Source organism: Triticum aestivum, chromosome 3D (assembly GCF_018294505.1).
Source record: "Triticum aestivum cultivar Chinese Spring chromosome 3D, IWGSC CS RefSeq v2.1, whole genome shotgun sequence".
Classification (NCBI taxonomy): Eukaryota; Viridiplantae; Streptophyta; class Magnoliopsida; order Poales; family Poaceae; genus Triticum; species Triticum aestivum.
This window is the reverse complement of record NC_057802.1, coordinates 284500901-284520440: the sequence shown is the minus strand read 5'-3', so window position 1 is coordinate 284520440 and position 19540 is coordinate 284500901. Positions and strand designations below refer to the sequence as shown.

General features: G+C 58.2%; 1 protein-coding gene across 1 annotated transcript; it reads right to left on the bottom strand.

Annotated features, from left to right (window-relative positions):
- Positions 1-745: 745 nt before the first annotated feature.
- LOC123078453 (uncharacterized) lies at positions 746-2912 on the bottom strand. The gene is made up of 2 exons (XM_044500966.1): positions 2213-2912; positions 746-2126 (listed from the first exon to the last, which is right to left on the bottom strand). The coding sequence occupies exons 1-2, from the start codon at positions 2844-2846 to the stop codon at positions 2113-2115; spliced, it is 648 nt and encodes a 215-aa protein (XP_044356901.1). The 5' UTR covers positions 2847-2912; the 3' UTR covers positions 746-2112.
- Between the last annotated feature and the right edge of the window lie 16628 nt (positions 2913-19540).

The following is a 19540-nucleotide window of genomic DNA, read 5'->3' as shown; positions in this document are numbered from 1 at the left end:
ATTAATGGATTATCAAATTTAGTTGATCCAACGTTCAGAAAGGAGTAACCAATAGTTATATGAAAATATTTAAAGGCTATTGTCTAAGCATAGTTTCTGAAGGAACATGTGGTGTCACTTGCAGTATGTCACTGGACCCACATGTGGATTTTACCACTGCCCCCTGCCAGAATTTTTAAGTCATGAACCAACTTGTCCTAGCAATCAGATCAGCACTATAATTTGCTTATGAATGGATTTCACTCAAGCTTTCTTAATCAGGTGACCCTGGGCTGAATTTATTTGCTGTAGCTTTCTTTGTTTGCGGCCTGAAATTTTGCCTTTTAAGTTTAAGAACTAAAATATGCAAGAAAGGATCTAAAATGCCAGCAACATCATTCTCGGGAGCATATGAACTATTGAAGAGATCTCTAAGTATTCGGACCAGACCTTTGATGCAGTTCTTCCTCAGGTACTCCATTGCATCTTTGTTGGCTTTACACAATTCCGTGAAGAGTTGAACTACAGATATCAAAACACCATTGTGTTTTTCCCTCAGTAATGACGCAGCGAGACCCATGAAGTTTTCTACCAAATCCGGGAGTTTTTGTACAATCCTTACATAGCAGAAAGAAGCCTTCTTTGTATTAGCTATCAACTACTTACCTCGTGAGTGAATATATCATTAGCTCCATCTGCCTATATTACAAATGTTGATCATAGATCAGAATATACAGCTAAAAGTATTGGACATCGGCTCCGAATATCAGGTACAACATAAATTATGATTGGGCATTCGATCATATGTTCCCAGTGTAACTGAAGCTCACATTGATTAGTACTCGTATGCCAACATGGAAAAAACCACTCTACATCAAGCACAGTGCACAATTAGTACATTCTGCAGATATGTGTAGTTTCTCAAAGTAACCTGAAGGTATGAGAGCCAATACTCGTTGGTCGACTACACAGCTGCCACAACATGCACCGGCACCCTGTGTCGCTCACTGTTTCATCTCCTGGCCGTCGGCCTTGATGGATCTCTTCAGCCTACTGCAACTTCTCCATCAACCAGAGCAAAAGAGCATGTGAGTTGCAACGGGGCCATAGCAAATGTCCTTTAGGTAACAACCAACAAATCCTCGACAACTATCAACATAAATATAAGGATCCTCCGCTATCCAACATCGGCTAGCTATTCCAGTTTCTGGACAAGCAGATAGTGTAACATGCGCTACACTACATATTTCAGTTACAGGTATAGCACAACAAACATCATAAGTGATCCAAGTTGTTCACTTGCAGAAGTGAAAAGAGTTGTGGAAGTTTATCCTTTAAACATACGAAATATTGTGAAATACAGAACCTGCAAAATATTAACACTCACCTGCTATTTTCAGCAAAAGAAAAACCTCTACAAGATATGTGTAGTGCTGTAGTAACCTTCCATGTAGATACGGCATCTTGCTCATGCAAGGACATATCAACCCTGAGTCGTGGATACAACCAATTTATGAGCCCATAAATAAAGTCCTTTTATTTGTTTGCTGCAGGTGGAAGATCCTGGGGTTCTATCAGTGACAAGATGGGGTTTCTGTCAGTGACAAGATGCATGGTGGAGATGCTAGCGAGCAACACTGCAGTCAAAAACATGCTTTAAGCAATTATTGTGTCTCAATGTAAACTATGAAAAATTAAAGGGAACACTTGATGGAATGTACGTAGCACCCATCTCTACTAAAAAAATAAATGTTTCACCTATGTTTCGTTCATTTGCTCAATCACATGCTATTTGATTCAAGCCACACACGGTAACCACAGTGTGCGACTGGTGCTAAACCATAAAATGATAGAGATAACACAAGCATAAATGATATTACCTAATTCTGAGCAATTTTCTCAAATCAGAAATGAATGGCAGAAATATGGTAAAAACGGATCTCTACGAACATTATTTTGGTTTCTACAGAATGCATTATATATTAAATCACAGATTTAGGAAATAACCATAAATAGTAAAGCTTTGTAGCAAATTACTCTCCATCCAACCATAACTCCAGTACGCTTGCTCCCTTGCAGGCATTGACACAAGCACGTGGGGATTGAATCAATCAGGCTAGTCTGTGAACCGGTTCAGCACTTGTTGTCTGTTCAGTGTATTTCAGTGTCCAAAATTCAGCATCAGACATAACCGGTACGTGCTGCAGGTACAAATAAAATTCAGAAAGAGTACCGGGGTTTGGCTGAGCTGCTGCTTGGTACTTGCCGTCGAGTTGGGAAGACCGGAAGTGGCAGGAAAGTACGGGCATGACGGTCACACCGAATGGCTTGGCCTCCAGGCACTGGCAGTCGCCGTGCTCCTCAAAGGCAGTGTCCAGGACTCCAGGGACTCCCCACATCTTCAGATGGTATGGCCACGGTGCCGGCGTCGAGGGACATCCCGCCCGCAAGCACCACCACCCTACCTCACCGCTCCCTTCTCTCCCTCCGGCCTCCCATCTCCTTCCTCCCGTCTTCCCTTTTCTCTCCCACCGCCGAGCAGCAGCAGTACCCGAAGCCATGCCGCGCCCGCAGCCATCGTGCTCTGAGCTCTGGCTGACTTCCTTCCAGATCCGCCTCCTATGCGCCATTTTCCACCGGATCCGGCGAGAATCGGCAGGTCCTCGCCGACTGCACCACCGCAAGCCGCTGCAAGGCCGCCGCTGGTCTCGTCCGCGTCGTGGTCGACTCGCCAGCCCTTCCCGCTCGCGCGCCTCTCCTCCACGCCTCTCTATTTTCTCCTCCTTCGTCTCCGTCGCGCACCTCCCGCCTCCCTGCCGCCGCCTGATGCGCTGCCTGAGCGCAGCGTCGCCGCCCCTCCCTGTCATGGCCGCCGCCTGCACAAAAAACGAAACGTAAGGATTGCGGGTTGAATACTCCCTAATCCAAGGTCCTTTTTGTAAGATCGAAACGTTTTCCAGATCCACTTAAAAAGGGGACCGCGGGTTAAATTAAAAAAAATTGCAAAACAGGCGCGACGGTGAGCAGGTGGGCAGAAGCAATAGCTTCTTTATTATTATCAGGAAAAAAATTGTAGTCTTTTTTGAAAAAAATGTTGCGGAGCAAAAAAAAAAGGAAAAAATACAAAAAAAGTGAAAAAAAGAGATTCAGAATGTGCTCCTCCCTGTTTACGTGTAGCGTCGTGATTTTGTTAGTATTCTAGGCTCGCGTCTCTGGCACGGTCTAGCCTAGGACCAGCACAGTACCGTCGTTAAGCATTTATTCAACTTTGTACCTCTAAATTAATTATTGCCGACCCTTTTTGCTACCATATTATAAGCCTTCCCAGCTTCACATACATCTACGTCGTGCGTTTGACTCTCCCTGGTAATTGCTCTATCCAAGCTTTGAGAGTTTTGACTACAACAGTTGCCGATCACCACCTGCTGCTTGGTAAACTCGTAAGAATTTGAGATTCGCTTGATGAATTTGTGACTTTCCACAACGCCACAACCACTTCCTAGTAGTCTATAGTGTCGGCGCTCAGGGAACGGGGGTCCCCAGACTTGCTTGCCTGCGGCCCACGGCGTGGCTCCACCAGCGCCCTGGTACGGCCCGTCTTCACCAGCAAACACTCAAGACCCTCGCGAGGGGCCGAGCCTCGCGAGGCGGACGACACAATACCTCCTCAGGGGCGGCCTCACTAGGCTGGCTCGCAAGGGGCGGAGAGATCAAGGCGAGGGGCACCTCGTGAGGTTCTCGTGACGTGAGCCATGACGACCAAGGCCAGGCGGGCGCCAGCGGGCGCAGAGTACCCGTTGCCTCTTTGGTGCTAAAGGGGCAAGCGCAGGCGAGGAGTTCCGAGGCATCAGGCAAAGGTTTCCATATCGGTGCAACGAGACGAAGACCAGCAGGACGGCAGGACGGATGTCATCGCGGAGCCCACGACGGCGTCACCACCGGAGCCTTTGGCAGGCGAAGACCACCTTTTATCAGGATAACATGTACTAGCTGCCCCCTTCAAGTTGGCCATTGTGGGATCCCTTCCCGCCTAACATTTAGGGAGAGGACCCGGGCCTCTATAAATAGGACTAGCCACCACCTTAGTAGGGGACGGATCATTCAGATCATCCTCAACCACACAAGCTCATCGAGCCCAAGAACACCTCTCCTCAGGAGGCTGTTCTTCCCTTGTACTTGTTCATCCTTAGCCTATGAGGCAATCCACCACACACATTGGAGTAGGGTATTACACCACATCAGTGGCCCGAACCAGTATAAACCCTGTGTCCCTTGTTCTTCGAGTTTGACGTGCTGAGCCTTGAGATCATGGTGAGTGGGTGAGCTAGGGAAGGGAGAGATCTTCGTGCGCACCCCAGTGTTCGAACCTTAGGGTTTTGCCGGAACCTGAAATCTAACATTTGGCGCGCTAGGTAGGGGTGCGCTGAAGCTTTCCTTTCATTGATCCACGCTCCACCGCTCCATCGCGCCCATGGCGGACGCACGTCGAGCCCGCGCCAAGCGTCGGGCCGCCCTAGCCGCCCGTGTCGCTTAGACGGCCCCTGTCGGTGGGCCTCCCCGTCGTTCTCCATCACCCGCTGCCAACGCCGCCACCGGCCCGGCGGGAAACGAGCAGCAAGCATCTTCGTTGCACCCCTCAGTGCGGCGAGACGACCGCACCGCCACCCCGTCGCTGACTCCAGTCGGCTCATCGTCCCACGCTCGTCGCGCGCTCACGGACGTGCAGGCTGCAATGCTCATGGCACGCAAGCTCCTACGCTACCGCCCAGTCGACGACCTCTATGAGGACTAGCTAGACCGCATCGCCGAGCTCGTCAACGCCGCTGGGGGCTCGCCTGTCCCGTCTCTCTCGCTACCTCGCCCTCCTCCAGCCGCGGGTGACGTAGCCCATGGGGCGCCTCCGCCACCTCCGCACCAAGACGGTGCCCTGGCGCCAAGGCGCGCGGCCCCCCGGCGCGACCCAACGCGCCGGGCTCCCACGCGAGAAGAAGGAATCTGCCAAGAAGTTCCCCGACTGCAAGAAAACACTTCTGCGCTCCCGGCGCCACCACGACAAGACCGCGTGCCGCCTGCTGTGGCGGCACGCGGACATCAAGGGCAGGCTCCGCCTCTGCAAAGGGCCCCGGTGGCCACAGCAGGCTGCCGCGCCTTCACTCCAGAGCTGCGTAGCGTCGTCTAGCCAGGCAAGTTCAAGCCAGACCTGCCTCCTCGTTACGACGGCACCCCCGACCCTGCGGAGTTCTTGCAACTCTACGAGCTGAGCATCAAGGCGGCCAACGGTGACGAGAAAGTCATGGCGAACTGGTTTCCCATGGCTCTCAAGGATGGTGCACGCTCGTGGCTCCTGAACTTGCCCCTGGGGTCGATCTCTTCCTGGGGTGAGATGTGTGACCGTTTCGTCGCCAACTTCCAGGGCACTCGCGACCGCCCTCCGGCCGCGGTTGACCTGCGCCGCATCAAGCAGCAGCCAGGAGAGACCTTGCAGAAGTACATCTAGCGCTTCAACAGCGTTTGCCTCAAGATCCCCAAGGTGACGGACGAGGCCACATTTCAGCGTTCTCTGATGGCGTCCGCGACGTCAAGATGAAGGAGGAGCTCGCCATCCACTAGGAGCTATGCACGGCCCTGGAGCTGTTCAACATGGCGACCAAGTGCGCAAGAGCAGAGTAAGGCCGCCTTTCCCTCCTCGAGCTCCCTGCTACCGACCCAGAGGAGAAGAAAGCCAAGGCCAAGGACGTGAAGTGCAAAGGGGTGGCCGTGCTCGCGGTGGAACCAGACACGAAGCATGGCCGGGACCACCCCGAGTCGTCCAAGAGCAGCCGTCCGTTCTGCGCCTTCCACAACGTACACAGCCACAACACCAACGATTGTCAGGAGCTCAGGTCCATCCGAGATGGACGCTTCGGTCAACGCCCCGAGCGCAACGACCGGGGCTATGGCCGAGGAGGAGGACGAGGTGGGGGACGCTGGGACGACCGCGGCCCCCGCCAGGAGTGGCGCGACCGGCCTCGTGAGGACCGCTGGCAGGACCAGCCTCGTGAGGGCGCATGGAGGGACCAGCCTCGCGAGGACCGCCCTCAGGGCAATGCTGGTCTCCCTCCACTGCCGCCACCACCAAGAAGGAACGACGACCACCATCAGGACGAGGGCGCTGGGGGCTTCCAGGAACCACGCGCTATCGCCTGCATCTTGGGCGGAGATCAGGCCCCAGCATCCCAGCGCGTCTTCAAGCAGTTTGCTCGTGAGGTGAACGCGGCTCTTCCCAGGCTCGAGGCCACGCGCCCGCTCAGGTGGTCCAAGTGCGCCATCACCTTCAGCTCGTCAGACCAGCTCAAGTGCGCGGCGACTGCTGACGCCCTCCCGATGCTCTGCTCGCCTGTCATCAGCAACGTCCAAGTCACCAAGACCCTCATTGACGGCGGCGCAGGGCTCAATGTCCTATCCGTCGAGACATTCGACAGCCTCCAAGTGCCATACAACCAGCTACAGCCTACCAAGCCCTTCTCAGGGGTGACCATGGCTCTACCACCCCGATAGGGCAGGTCCGTCTCCCTGTCACCTTCGGCCAGCGCGACAACTACCGCACCGAGCTCATTGACTTCGACGTCGCCCACATCCGTCTGCCGTACAACGCCATCCTTGGGTACCCAGCCTTAGCAAAGTTCATGGCAGTGACCCACCATGGCTACAACATCCTGAAGCTGCCAGGAAGTGGCGGGATCATCATAGTCCCCTGTGAAGAAAGAGATGCGGTGTGCTCCCTGGAGCGCGCCTTCCAAGCCGCAGCAATCGAAGACCCCGACAGCGAGGGTGTCCAGTACCCTCCTGATGCCATTCCCAAGAAGAAAAAGCAACTACTCCGCACAGGGCCTCAGGAGAGCGGCGTCTCCAGCGGCGCCGCCTCAGGATCAGCGTCCGCACCTGGGGCGCCTCCCTCCCTCGCATAGGAAGGCGCGCCCGGCGCCCTCCTCGGGCGAGGCTCGGGGGCTCTCTGCTAGAGGGCCTCAGACCTAGCCAACATCACGAGGGAGGCGCTCGGGCACCACGTGGAGGCGTGCTTCGCGGCACGTTTCTGTCGGATTTCGGGTTTCGGCAAAACCCTTGAGGTTCGAACACTGGGGTGCGCACGAAGATCTCTCTCTCCCTAGATCTCTCTCGCAACAATCGCAAGGCCTAGCTCGACGAACCCAAAGAACGAGAGACACAAGAGTTTCTACTGGTTCGGGCCACCGATGCGGTGTAATACCGTACTCTAGTGTGGTGTGGTGGATTGCCTCTTGGGCTGAGGATGAACAGTTACAAGGGAAGAACAGCCTCCTGAGGAGAGGTGCTCTTGTGCTTGGTGAACTTGTGTGGTTCCGGATGATCTGAATGATCCGTCCCCTGCTATGATGGTGGCTAGTCCTATTTATAGAGCCCCTGGTCCTCTCCCCAAATATTGAGCGGGAAGGGATCCAACAACAGCCAAATTCAAAGGGCGACAACTACTACAAGTTATCCTGACTAAAGGTGGTCTTCGCCTGCCAAAGGCTCTGGTGGTGACGCCGTCTTGGGCTCCACGGTGACCTCCGTCCTGTCGTCCTGCTGGTCTTGGTCTCATTGCACTGATATGGAAACCTTTGCCTGATGCCTCGGGACTCCTCGCCTGCGCTTGCCTCTTTAGCACCAAAGAGGAAACGAGGACACTGCGCGCTGGCGCCCGCCTGGCTCCAGTCGTCATGGCTTGCGTCACAGGAACCTCGCAAGGTGTCCCTTGCCTTGATTTCTCCGCCCCTCGTGAGCCGGCCTGGTGAGGCCGTCCGCGAGGAGGTCTTGTGTCGTCCGCCTCGCGAGGCTTGGCCCCTCGCGAGGGTCTTGAGTGTTTGCTGGTGAAGGTGGGCCGTACAGGGCCGCTGGTGGAGCCACGCCGTGGGCCGTAGGCAGGCAAGTCTGGGGACCCCCATTCCTAGGACGCCGACAGTAGCCCCCGGGCCCAAGGCACGCTCGGACTTGGCTTCGAGGCAAAGCCAAGGGGCAAGTACGGAGCGCCGCGGGCCCCAACAGCCTGCGGCCTCGCTTGACGCATGGCGATTGATTGGACGTGGGCGTCTCCGCTTCCCCATGCTGCCTCGGCAACTGCCCGACTTGACGAGTCCCTGCTGCATGCAGAGAAAGATCATCATTACCTGTGATCGTGGGGATCGCCGGTTGGCCTTCTCCCGCTATAAATGTGGAGGGGGCGGAGCCCCCGTCGCTCATCTCTTCCTGTTCTGCTTGCTTCTTCTTCCTCGCTTCATTGCTAGTAGCGGCTCCCATGGCGCCTACGAAGAGGTTCTCGGCCGCAGAGAAGGGGAAGGCCCGCCAGGAGGGGCCCGGCTCTCCGCCGCCCAAGAGGGGGCGCGGCCGTCCCCGCAAGCACGCCGCGGCCCCCGCCATGGCCCCTCGCGGCCGCGACGGCGTCTCTTCACGTGGTGGGAGTCGCCCAGGTTGTGGCAGCCCCATTGATGAAGGGAGGCGCGCCATGGTCGCACGACCTCAGCGGCCGTGCTTCCACTCGGCGGAGGTGATGCCGGAGTTTGTCGCGTGGTCGGAGAACCCGGCAGGCACCTGGCTTCAGCTCCCACGCTTCTTTGCCGGCGAGCTGCCGGCCACGGGTCCAGGTGGGCTCTGGCTGCAGGCGGACAACTGCTGCAGCAAGGCTTCATGTGTCGCGGTCGAAGTCTCTGCCGCAGGTAATGCAGCCCTGGCTCGCGGCTAGCAGACGTTTGCCCGCGTGCGTGGCCTGGGCAGGTGGTGCACCCTCCACTTCAAGTACGACGGCAACGCGACCCTCTACGTGAGGGTGTTCGGAGAGGACGGCCGCCGCGTCGGGTGCTGCCCCGAGGACAACGACGGCGGCGAGGTTCTTGGCCTTGGCGACGGTCGAGACGAGGGTGAGGATGGTCTTGCCTTCGGCGCTGGTCGTTGCTCGCCCAACTACGACGATTCTCCCTCCGGCGACAGCTCCAGCAGCGGTGGCTACAACCAGCCGCCGCGCCCGCTTCGAGGGTGGCAGCGGGTCGTCTCGTTGCCGCGCCCCAGTGAAGCACGAGGAGGGGTCCGGCTGAGCTCAGGAGAGCGCCATGGGTCCGTCCTCATGAGCTACTGCAGGGGCACACACCACTTTTGTTTCGTTCTTCCTGCATTAAGAGAGAGACAAGTATGGGGCCCCATAGGGGCGTGCAACGAACCATGATTTCCAAGTTGCTATCCTATGTTTATTGTTCCTGTGTCGTGTTGCAGCATCAACGTTTTATGTAGGCGCGTAGAAATAACTTAGCTTGCCACGCTCGAAGTAGTTTTCGCCTCGTGAGGCGTGCATTTCCCAGTACCTGGCGAGGCCTCCTTGGCCTGGGAAGCGTCCAGGAACTACAAAAATTCATTAGGAAACTGTTATTCTTCCGAGCCCTGGTCGCAGGCGCCGCCGGCCACGATCCAGCGCTTCGCATCGCAGTGCCCGAGGGGCACAGATTGAGAGAAGTGCGCCAGCTTACGAGCTCGAATGAGGGTGCCTTGCGAAAAACAGGAAAAAATGCTCACGAGGGCACCTGCCCAGCCCCCTTGCAAGGCATGCGAGAGAGAGTACAGGTCGAAGCAAGGAACCGAAAGCAGAAACGGAGGCAAAAGGCGATGGAACCAAGCCGTCAAGGAACACCAGAAAGCAAATTTTCATTAAAGTGGGGCAAGCCAACTACGGAAAGCAAATGAAAAGCCGCGTCCGGCACCTAGTCTAGTCTTCTTGTCTTCTCACCAGCGCGGAGCTAAGTGCTGCCACTAGGACATGGGAGGGAGCCCCCGAGGCCTGAGGGCGGCACTCCTGAGACTCCGGGGCGTGTACAGCCCCACTCATTATTACGTGAGAGTTTCATGAGCGGAGACCTTCACAGGCACTGGGCCTTGCTTCACAGGCGCCGGGCCTTTCTTCATGGGTAGAACTTCCGGAGGTGCTGGATGTTCCAGGCGTTCTGGATAGGGACCCCGTCCTGCGTCTCCAGGCGCACGGCGCCAGGCCTGGAGACGTGGGCGACCCTAAACGGGCCCTCCCACATGGGCGAGAGCTTGTGCAGCCCTTCCCCGGAGAGCACCCGCCTTAGGACGAGGTCACCCACCTCGATCGTCCTGGAGCGGACGCTGCGACAGTGATACCGCCGCATCGCCTGCTGGTACCTTGCCACCCGGAGCGTGGCTTCACGGCGGCGTTCCTCCCCCAGCACGAGGTCCATCCCCCGCATGGCGTCCTGTTGCGCCTCATCAAACGCCAGGACCCGCGCGGAGCGATGCTTGACCTCATGAGGGAGAACCGCTTCTTCTCCGTAGACGAGGAAGAATGGGGTCTCGCCTGTTGGCTTGGTGGCGGTGGTGCGGATGGACCACATCGCAGACTGGAGCTCATCATGCCAGCCCCTGCCGCAGGCCTCGAGCTTCTTCTTGAAGGTCCTAGTCTTGAGGCCTCTCAGGACCTCCGCGTTGGCACGTTCGGCTTGACCATTGCTCCTGGGGTGTGCCACCGAAGCGTAGCAGATCTGCGTTCCCAGGTTAGCACAATATGTCTTGAAGTGATTGCTAGTGAACTGCGAGCCGTTATCGGTGATGATGCGGTTGGGGACCCCAAACCGGCTCACGAGACCCTTGATGAACTTGACCGCGGATCCAGCCGGGATGGTGCGGGTGGCTTCTACCTCCGCCCACTTGGTGAACTTGTCGATGGCGGCGTAGAGGTAGCGGTAGCCCCCAGGCGCTCGAGGGAACTTGCCCAAGATATCCAACCCCCAGACTGCGAATGGCCACGAGAGTGGGATGGTCCGGAGGCCCTGAGCTGGCTGATGGATCTGCTTGGCGTGGAATTAACAGGCCTCACAGGACTTCACCAGCTCAGTCGCGTTGTTGAGCGCCGTAGGCCAGTAGAACCCGCCGCAGAACGCCTTGCCGACGAGGGTTCGTGACGACGAGTGGTGCCCGCAGTCTCCGCCATGTATGTCAGCTAGCAACTCTTTCCCCTGTTCCCTGGAGATACAACGCAGGGAAATGTCATTCGGCCGCTTCCTGTATAACTCACCGTCCTGGATGCAGTACGCCGTGGCCTGCCGGGCCACACGCTCCGCGTCCTCCTCCTTCTCCGACAGCGTCCCTTGCGTCAGGTATTCCTTGAACTCCTTGGTCTAGCACCCCTCCTGAGGCTCGAGCGCCAAGAGTAGGTGCGCTCTCGAGGTTGGGCTGCAGGCCGGGGCCCCCGAAGCAGGTGGTTGGTGGAGCTCCTCCCGAGGCAGCGCCGGCCTTAAAAGTGGTGGTGTTGCCGATGGCTTGAAGAGCCGCTCTTCGAAGACGCCAGGATCTTGGGGGAGCCGCTTGGATGCTCTCTTGGCGATATCGTCGGCCTCCTTGTTGGTGTCGCGGGGCACGTGCTGCAATTCTAGGCCCAAGAACTGCTTTTCCATTTTGCGTACCTCCGCGAGGTATGCCTCCATGTGCTCGTCCCTCGGCTCGTATACCTTGTTGGAGAAGTTGACGAGAAGCTGCGAGTCGCCCTTGATGGTGAGGCGCTTCACCCCTAGGGCCACCGCTGCCTTAAGGCCAACTATGAGGCCTTCTTACTCCGCTATGTTGTTGGAGACCTTCTCACCCTGCTGGAAGCAGAGCTGCACGGCGTAATAGAGCTTGTCCTGAGTGGCCGAGATAATCACTGCTCCAGCCCCCGCGCCCTGGCGCGCAAATGCGCCATCGAAGTACATCACCCAGCCATCTAGCGCTTCACTTCCCGGCGAGAGGGCTCGATCCTCGCCTGCTTCAAGCTCCGGGGCGTCTGTCCATTCTGCCACGAAGTCGGCGAGCGCGGCTCCCTTGATGACCCTGGTTGTGCTGAACTCCAGCTGGAACGCCTGCAGCTCGATATTCTACTCGGCGACTCTTCCAGCAGCGTTAGGGCTCCTGAGTACCCTCTCCATGGGTAGGCTGAGACGACCTTGATTGGATGACCTTGAAAGTAGTGTCGTAGCTTACGCGAGGCCACCAAGAGCGCGAGCAAGAGCTTCTGAGGCATGGGGTACCGTGCCCTTGCATCCCGCAATACCGTGCTGACGAAATACACTGGGTGCTCGACGAGGGCGGGCGCGTCAACGGGACCCGTGTCTGTCAGAGGTTGGGGTGCCTCCTGAGGTGATGGGACCTCCGGAGCCTGGTCGCCTATTGGGGCCTCGACGGGCCCAAGGTCGCCATCCTGCTGAGTCGGGTCATCCGTTGGCGTGGCTGCAGCCCCCGCGGTGTCCTTCAGGTCTTGCGTCGCCCCGGCTGGGGGCGCAGTTCGGCGCGACATGTCCTTGGCCTGGCGCTCTTCCCGAACCGCCACTAGAGCTGCACTGGCTGAGTAAGGAGTGGCGGCGAGGTAGAGCACCAGGGGCTCGAGAGGGCGGGGCGCCACCATCACCAGAGGGCTGGTCATATATTTCTTGAGGTCTTGAAACGCTTGGTCAGCCTCCGGGGTCCACTCGAACGGACCCTTTTTCTTCATCAGCTTGAAGAATGGTAGGGCGCGTTCTCCCAGCTTGGAGATGAAGCGTCCCAGCGAAGTCACGCAACCGGCAAGCTTCTGCATCTCCTTGAGGGTTTGTGGTGGGCTCATGTCTTCAATCGCCTTGACCTTCTCTGGGTTGGCCTCGATCCCCCTGTGAGACACGAGGAAGCCCAACAGCTTGCTGGAGGGGACACCAAATACGCACTTTTCCTGGTTGAGCCGCAAGTCCACCTGGCGCAGGCTCGCGAAGGTCTCCTCTAGGTCCTGAATCAAAGTTCTCGCCTCCCGAGACTTCACCACAATGTCGCCGACGTAGGCTTCAGCGTTCCTCCCGAGCTGCTGGCCCAGGGCGATGTGCATCAGCCATTGGAAGGTCGCGCCCGTGTTGCGCAGCCCAATGGCATGCAAGTGTAGCAGTACACCCCGCAAGGGGTCAGGAAAGCCATCTTTTCCACATCCTCTACTGCCATCTTGATCTAGTGATAGCCTGAAAACGCATCCAGGAAGCATAGCAGGCCGCACTCGGCGGTGGAGTCAATGATCTGGTCGATGCGCGGAAGCGGAAACGGATCTTGGGGACAGGCTTTGTTGAGGTTGGTGAAGTTGACACACATGCGCTCCTTCCCACCTTTCTTTGGCACAACGACAGGGTTTGCCAGCCACTCGGGGTACCGAACCTCGTGAATGACACCTGCTGCCTCTAGCTTACGGGTTTCCTGGACGATGAAGGACTGCTTCTCCGTGGACTGTCGCCGCGCCTTCTGCTTCACAGGGCGCACATTGGGGCACACCCTTAAGTGATGCTCGATCACCCCTGTTGGGACCCCTACCAGCTATTTGGGCTCCCAGGCGAATACTTCCTTGTTTGCGTGCAAGAACTTTACCAATGCCTCCTCTTGATCTGCGTCGAGGTTGGCACCTATGGTGAAGGTGGCTCCAGAGGACCCATCTTCCTCGACTGGCACCTGCTTGGTTTCCGCCCGGTCCTGAGTGAACAACTGTTTCTTCTTGGCCGGCGCGGCCCCCTTAACTGCAGAGGTGGCCTCATCGGCCGGTTGCGCCATCGCGGCGGCCGGGTAAGCTTGAGCGCCACCAGAGCCTCCTTGGTATCTCCAACTACGGTCAGGACGCCCTTGCTCCCGGGCATCTTCATGAGGTTGTAGGCCAGATGGGTCGCCGCCATAAACTGAGCCAGAGCTGGGTACCCGAGGATGGCGTTGTATGGAAGGTCGATGCGGGCGATGTCAAAGTCGATCAGCTCCGTGCGGTAGTTGTCGCGGGTGCTGAAGGTCACGGGAAGACGGATCTGCCCCAAGGGACTGGAGGAGCCGCCGCCGACCCCGGAGAAGGGCTTGCTGGGGCGGAGCCGCTCGAGCGGTATGTGAAGGAGGCTAAAAGCCTCCACAGAGAGCATGTTGACGCCAGTGCCGCCGCCGATGAGGGTCTTGGTAACGGCCACGCTGCAGATGGTGAGCGTGCAAAGCATTGGGAGCACACCCGAGCCGACGGTGGTGACGGGGTGATCTCCCGAGTCGAAGGTCAGGTCGGCCTTGGGCGCCGCCCAACCTGGAGGAGCCCCCTGCCGCGTGGAGGCGGCGCCGATCTGGCGAAAGAACAACTTGGCGTGACGGTCTGAGGGCGGCGCTTGTGAGCCGCAGAGGAGGGCCACGACAGCGTGGGGCGCAGGTGCCGCGAAGCGCGCAGCGAAGAGGCTGCGCAGCTCCTCCCAAGATGTCCCCGTAGATCCTGGGAGATTGAGCAGCCAGGCGCGCGGTGCCCCAGTAAGGGCCATGGGAAGCCAGTTGGCCATGACCTTGTCGTCGCCCCTAGCCTTCAAAACGGCCCCTTCATACGCCAACAGGAAAGCCGACGGGTCGGTCGCGCCATCGTAGCACGGCGGCATCTCTGGCTTGAACTTGGGTGGCCACTGCAACCGCCGCAAGGCGGGGGCCAAGGCTCGGAGCCCCCTGGCCCTACCGCGGGCGTTTGTCGTCGCAGCCGGAAGAGCAGCGTCAGCCATGGGGGCGAAGCGCGGTGATGGCGAAGCGTAGATCGACGGAAGGAAAGCTTCGGCACACCCCTACCTGGCGCGCCAAATGTCGGATTTCGGGTTCCGGCAAAACCCTTCAGGTTCGAACACTGGGTGCGCACGAAGATCTCTCTCCCTAGACCGCTCTCGCAATAATCGCAAGGCCTAGCTCGATGAACCCAAAGAACGAGAGACACAAGAGTTTATACTGGTTCGGGCCACCGATGCAGTGTAATACCCTACTCCAGTGTGGTGTGGTGGATTGCCACTTGGGCTGAGGATGAACAGTCACAAGGGAAGAACAACCTCCTGAGGAGAGGTGCTCTTGTGCTTGGTGAAATTGTGTGGTTCCGAATGATCTGAATGATCAACCCCCTGCTATGATGCTGGCTAGTCCTATTTATAGAGGCCCTGGTCCTCTCCCCAAATATTGGGCGGGAAGGGATCCAACAACGGCCAAATTCGAAGGGAGACAACTAGTACAAGTTATCCCGACTAAAGGTGGTCTTCGCCTGCCAAAGGCTCTAGTGGTGACGCCGTCTTGGGCTCCACGGTGACCTCCATCCTGTCGTCCTGCTGGTCTTGGTCTCGTTGCACCGATATGGAAACCTTTGCCTAATGCATCGGGACTCCTTGCCTGTGCTTGCCTCTTTAGCACCAAAGAGGAAACAAGGACACTGCGTGTGCTGGCGCCCGCCTAGCTCTAGTTGTCATGGCTTGCATCACAGGAACCTCGCGAGGTGTCCCTTGCCTTGATCTCTCCACCCCTCCCGAGCCAGCCTGGTGAGGCCGTCCCCGAGGAGGTCTTGTGTCGTCCGCCTCACGAGGCTTGGCCCCTCGCGAGGGTCTTGAGTGTGTGCTGGTGAAGGTGGGCCGTACAGGGCCGCTGGTGGAGCCACGCCGTGGGCCGCAGGCAGGCAAGTTTGGGGACCCCCGTTCCCAGGACGCCGACAGTTTCCCTCAAGAGGGCACTGGGCGAGGAGCGCCCGGCGCTCAGGAGTTCGTCATCAAGGCTACCCAGGAGCTTCAGGAAGCAAAGACCATGCACGGCGACCGTCGCCCACCTGGCGCGTCTCCCCATCCTGGCGAGGACGGCGGGCTGCGCGTCTGCATCGATATTCCAGGGCTCAACAGAGCCGCGTCTCAGGAGCGCTTATGGCCTTCACGCGTCGGGCGTTGCGAGGGTCCACCTCACAGCTATGTCCGCATGCCATTTGGCTTGCCGAACATGCCGGCCGCCCACCAGCGTCACCTACGAAGCATCCTGGCAGCTCAGGAGGCCAGGCATCACGCAGTCCTGGCGGAGATGGGGACGGTCCTCAAGGAACCGCCCGAGCCCCCAGAGCCTCCAGAGACTCAGGGCCCTGGCGGCTCATGAGGAGCGGCTCCTTCATCGCGCGTCTTCGGCTACCCCAACGCTCCTTCGACAATGGAACCAGGTGACATTTTCCAAGTTTATTCAGCTGGGAGCGCCCCTCGGGCTGCATTATTCCCAGGTCGCACGGGCCTGCCCCTGCGGCATGTATCCTTTTGCGTCTTTAGCTTACTCTACTGGGAGCACCCTTTGGGCTGCATCATCCCCAGGCCGCTCGGGACCGTCCCAGTGGCATGTATCGTTCTCGCATCTATCTAAGTTAGCTTGTTCCCCCGCACGAGTTACCTATGATTACCACCTGCCTGCCCGACACTACGATGCCTTGAACGTCGCACGCCCTAGCAAGCCCACCCATGACCACCTCATGACGAGAACTGGCACGACATCTGTGCTCGGGTCCGTCCATGCAGCGTCGCCAAACCCAAGAGGCTGAGCTCTGGCTCACGGGACCGCTCCCGTGTACGTCACCTCCCGTGTCCCTTGGTGCCTTGTTCTCGCATGAGCCAGTCATGGATGGGCAGGCTAGGGCGCGCGACCCGGTGCCTCGCCACGGCGGGAGCCGTGCGCCGGCCGTCTTTCTTCAGGATTCTTCACATGAGAAGACTAGGCACGACGTCTGTGCTCGGGTCCGTCCCTGCAACATCGATGAACCCAACGACTGAGCTCTGTCTGGCGGGCCGGTCCCGCTCACGTCACCTCCTGGGGTCGTTGGTGTCTGGCCTTCTCATGTGATCGCCTCAGGAGATTCGCTCGGTGCAGGTTGCCTAACCATCTCGCAGGACCATCGCAGCCATCAGGAATCAAGACCAGGCGCAACCCGCCTTGAGGTAGGGCTTCGTGAGTCCCGCACTGGCTCACAGTGCCCAGACACACATCATCCAGCCCTGTCGTGCAAGCCACGTGTCAGGGCGGGGCTGTACACGCCCCGGGGCTCCACTCAGAGGGAGCCCTCACCCACGCACTAGTGGAAGCACCATGTTCTGTGCTGGCAGTCGACACGGTCGAGGAGCGGCTATGCCCGTGCAAGTGCGGAAGCGCTATGCTCCGCGCTGGTGATAAACAACTGAGGGCGCCCCCTGGCCGTACCAACCTCAGGGAGCCACACGGCTCGGTGTCCAGCCTCACCGCAACGCTTTCCCCTCGGGAGAGCCGCGTGAGGGGGCTGCGCTCGGGTCACGCCCAAGCGTACGCCGCCCTGCCAGGTCTCTCAGACCTGGTCGTCACGCGCCCTCCCGAGCAAAGCCAAGGTATGAAGGTCGTTTGGATGTCAAGGGGGACTCCTGAGCATCACGACTCGGGAGCCTAACTGGCCACGTAGCCCCTCACCCCTTGGTCTCGTCCTGGTGATCCGGACGACCCAACGGCGGCTGAGGTATGCGTGGGGTCAGGCCCTGCCGACGTAGAACACTAGGCCTACTCCTGCACTTCCTTTCTGGAAGCTGTTTGCGCGTCAAGGGGGACTCCTGAGCATCACGACTCAGGAGCCTAACTGGCCACATAGCCCCTCACCCCTTGGTCTCGTCCTGGTGATCCGGACAACCCAACGACGGCTGAGGTATGCGCGGGGTCGGGCCCTGCCGATGCAGAACACCAAGCAAATGGGAAGGAAATCGCAAAATCTCAAACAAATATTACAAGACATATTATTCTCCCAGTACCAAACACAAGTTTAAATGCCTCCACGAGGCATGGTGCATATTGTAGAAGCCAAACAGGAAAGGAGCCGCCAGCAAGCCATCTCGTCATCCCTGGACGCCGCCATCACTTGCACGGGGTGCCCCTTCCACAGTAGCGTTGCCCTCACCTGCACCGCCCGCCGGAATTGCAGGTTCAGCAGCACCGCCAGTTAAGGGCGCATGATCGAAGGCGTGGAACTTCTTCAGCAAGGCCTCCACCTGGCTCTTCACGGCTTCGGCGGCAGCTGCGCATCACTCATCGTCCATGGGCTCGAGCAGCTTGTCAAGGTCGGCGTCAGGATCGCGAAGATGGAGGTGGCTGAAGACGCGCATCAGTGTGGCCGAGGAGAGTGCGCGGGCCTCCCCCTCCACCAAGGGGCCGATTCCCTCAAGCGCCTCGACCAGATGAGGAAGTAGCTGGGTGGGGCCCTCGTCATCGGTCGCCAGCGGCTCCTCCAAGCCCTTCTCGTAGAGTGCCCGCAGCGCCACGCGGGATTTCTCCTCAAGGGACTTGAAGGCCACGCGGTCCTCAGCCAGGACCTTCGCCTTCGCTTCCAGCTCGGCCTTCTCTGCCTTCATCTCCTGCTCCAGCTTCTCCAGCCGGCTGCGCTCCATGGCCTGCGCCTTCGCCAATTGCTCCAGCTCGGCGTCGCGACCCCTGGCGGCATCCTCTCGGGATTTCATCTTCTCCTCCTCCGCCTGGCGGCCTCAAGCCTCGGCCGCATACTCGTTGCGCTCGGTCTCCAGCTCGGCCTCTAGCGACCGGCAGCGATCTTGGGCAGCCCCGGCGTCCTTCAGCGCCACCTCGTGGGCAGCCATAGCTTGGGCGGCAGCCTGCTTGTCCTTCTCGGATGCCGCCATTGAGGGAGTCCTGGACTAAGGGGTCCTCGGGCGTCCGGCCTGTTATCCATGGGCCGGACTGATGGGCTGTGAAGACATGAAGGCCGAAGACTATACCTGTGTCCGGATTGGACTCTACTTGGCGTGGAAGGCAAGCTTGGCGACTGATTATGAAGATTCCTTCTTATGTAACCGACTCTATGTAAACCCTAGACCCCCCCGGTGTCTATATAAACCAGAGGGGTTAGTCCGGAAAGGATACACATTACCATAGTCATATAGGCTAGACTTATAGGGTTTAGCCATTACGATCTCGTGGTAGATCAACTCTTGTAATACTCATATTCATCAAGATCAATCAAGCAGGAAGTAGGGTATTACCTCCATAGAGAGGGCCCGAACCTGGGTAAACATCGTGTCCCCCGTCTCCTGTTACCATCGATCCTAGACGCACAGTTCGGAACCCCCTACCCAAGATCCGCCGGTTTTGACACCGACATTGGTGCTTTCATTGAGAGTTCCACTGTGCCGTCGACAAAAGGTTCAATGGCCCCTTCAATCGTCGATAATGACGCCGTCCAAGGAGGAACCTTCCTCCCCGGACAGATTTTTGTGTTCGGCGACTTCGTACTGCGGGCCAACTCGCTTGGCCATCTGGAGCAGGTCGATAGCTACACCCCTGGCCATCAGGTCAGATTTGGAAGCCTGAACTACATTGCGGATACCCGTGGAGACTTGATCTTCAGTGGGTTTGAGACCGCAGCGATTGCTCTCCCTCGCCCCGATGAACATGACTTAGATCTATCATCGGATCACATCCAGGAGATGGTTCCTGTTGCTGCAACGGCCTTAGAACCGAAGCAGATCGTGCCCTCCGAGGCCACAAAGTCCGCGGTGTTGGAGCCACACACGGACTCGACATCCTGCAATATTTGCGTCAATGGAACTCCGGACTCGTCTCCGGCTATAAGTTCCGGACCAGGTACGCCTGCAGACACCGAGCTGGATCGGTTATCGATTTTTGAATTCAGCGCCGCAGACATCTTCCAGCACTCACTTTTGGTGATGTGCTAAACTCTTTAAAGAACTTGTCCTTGGAGGAAGACTCACAGCCA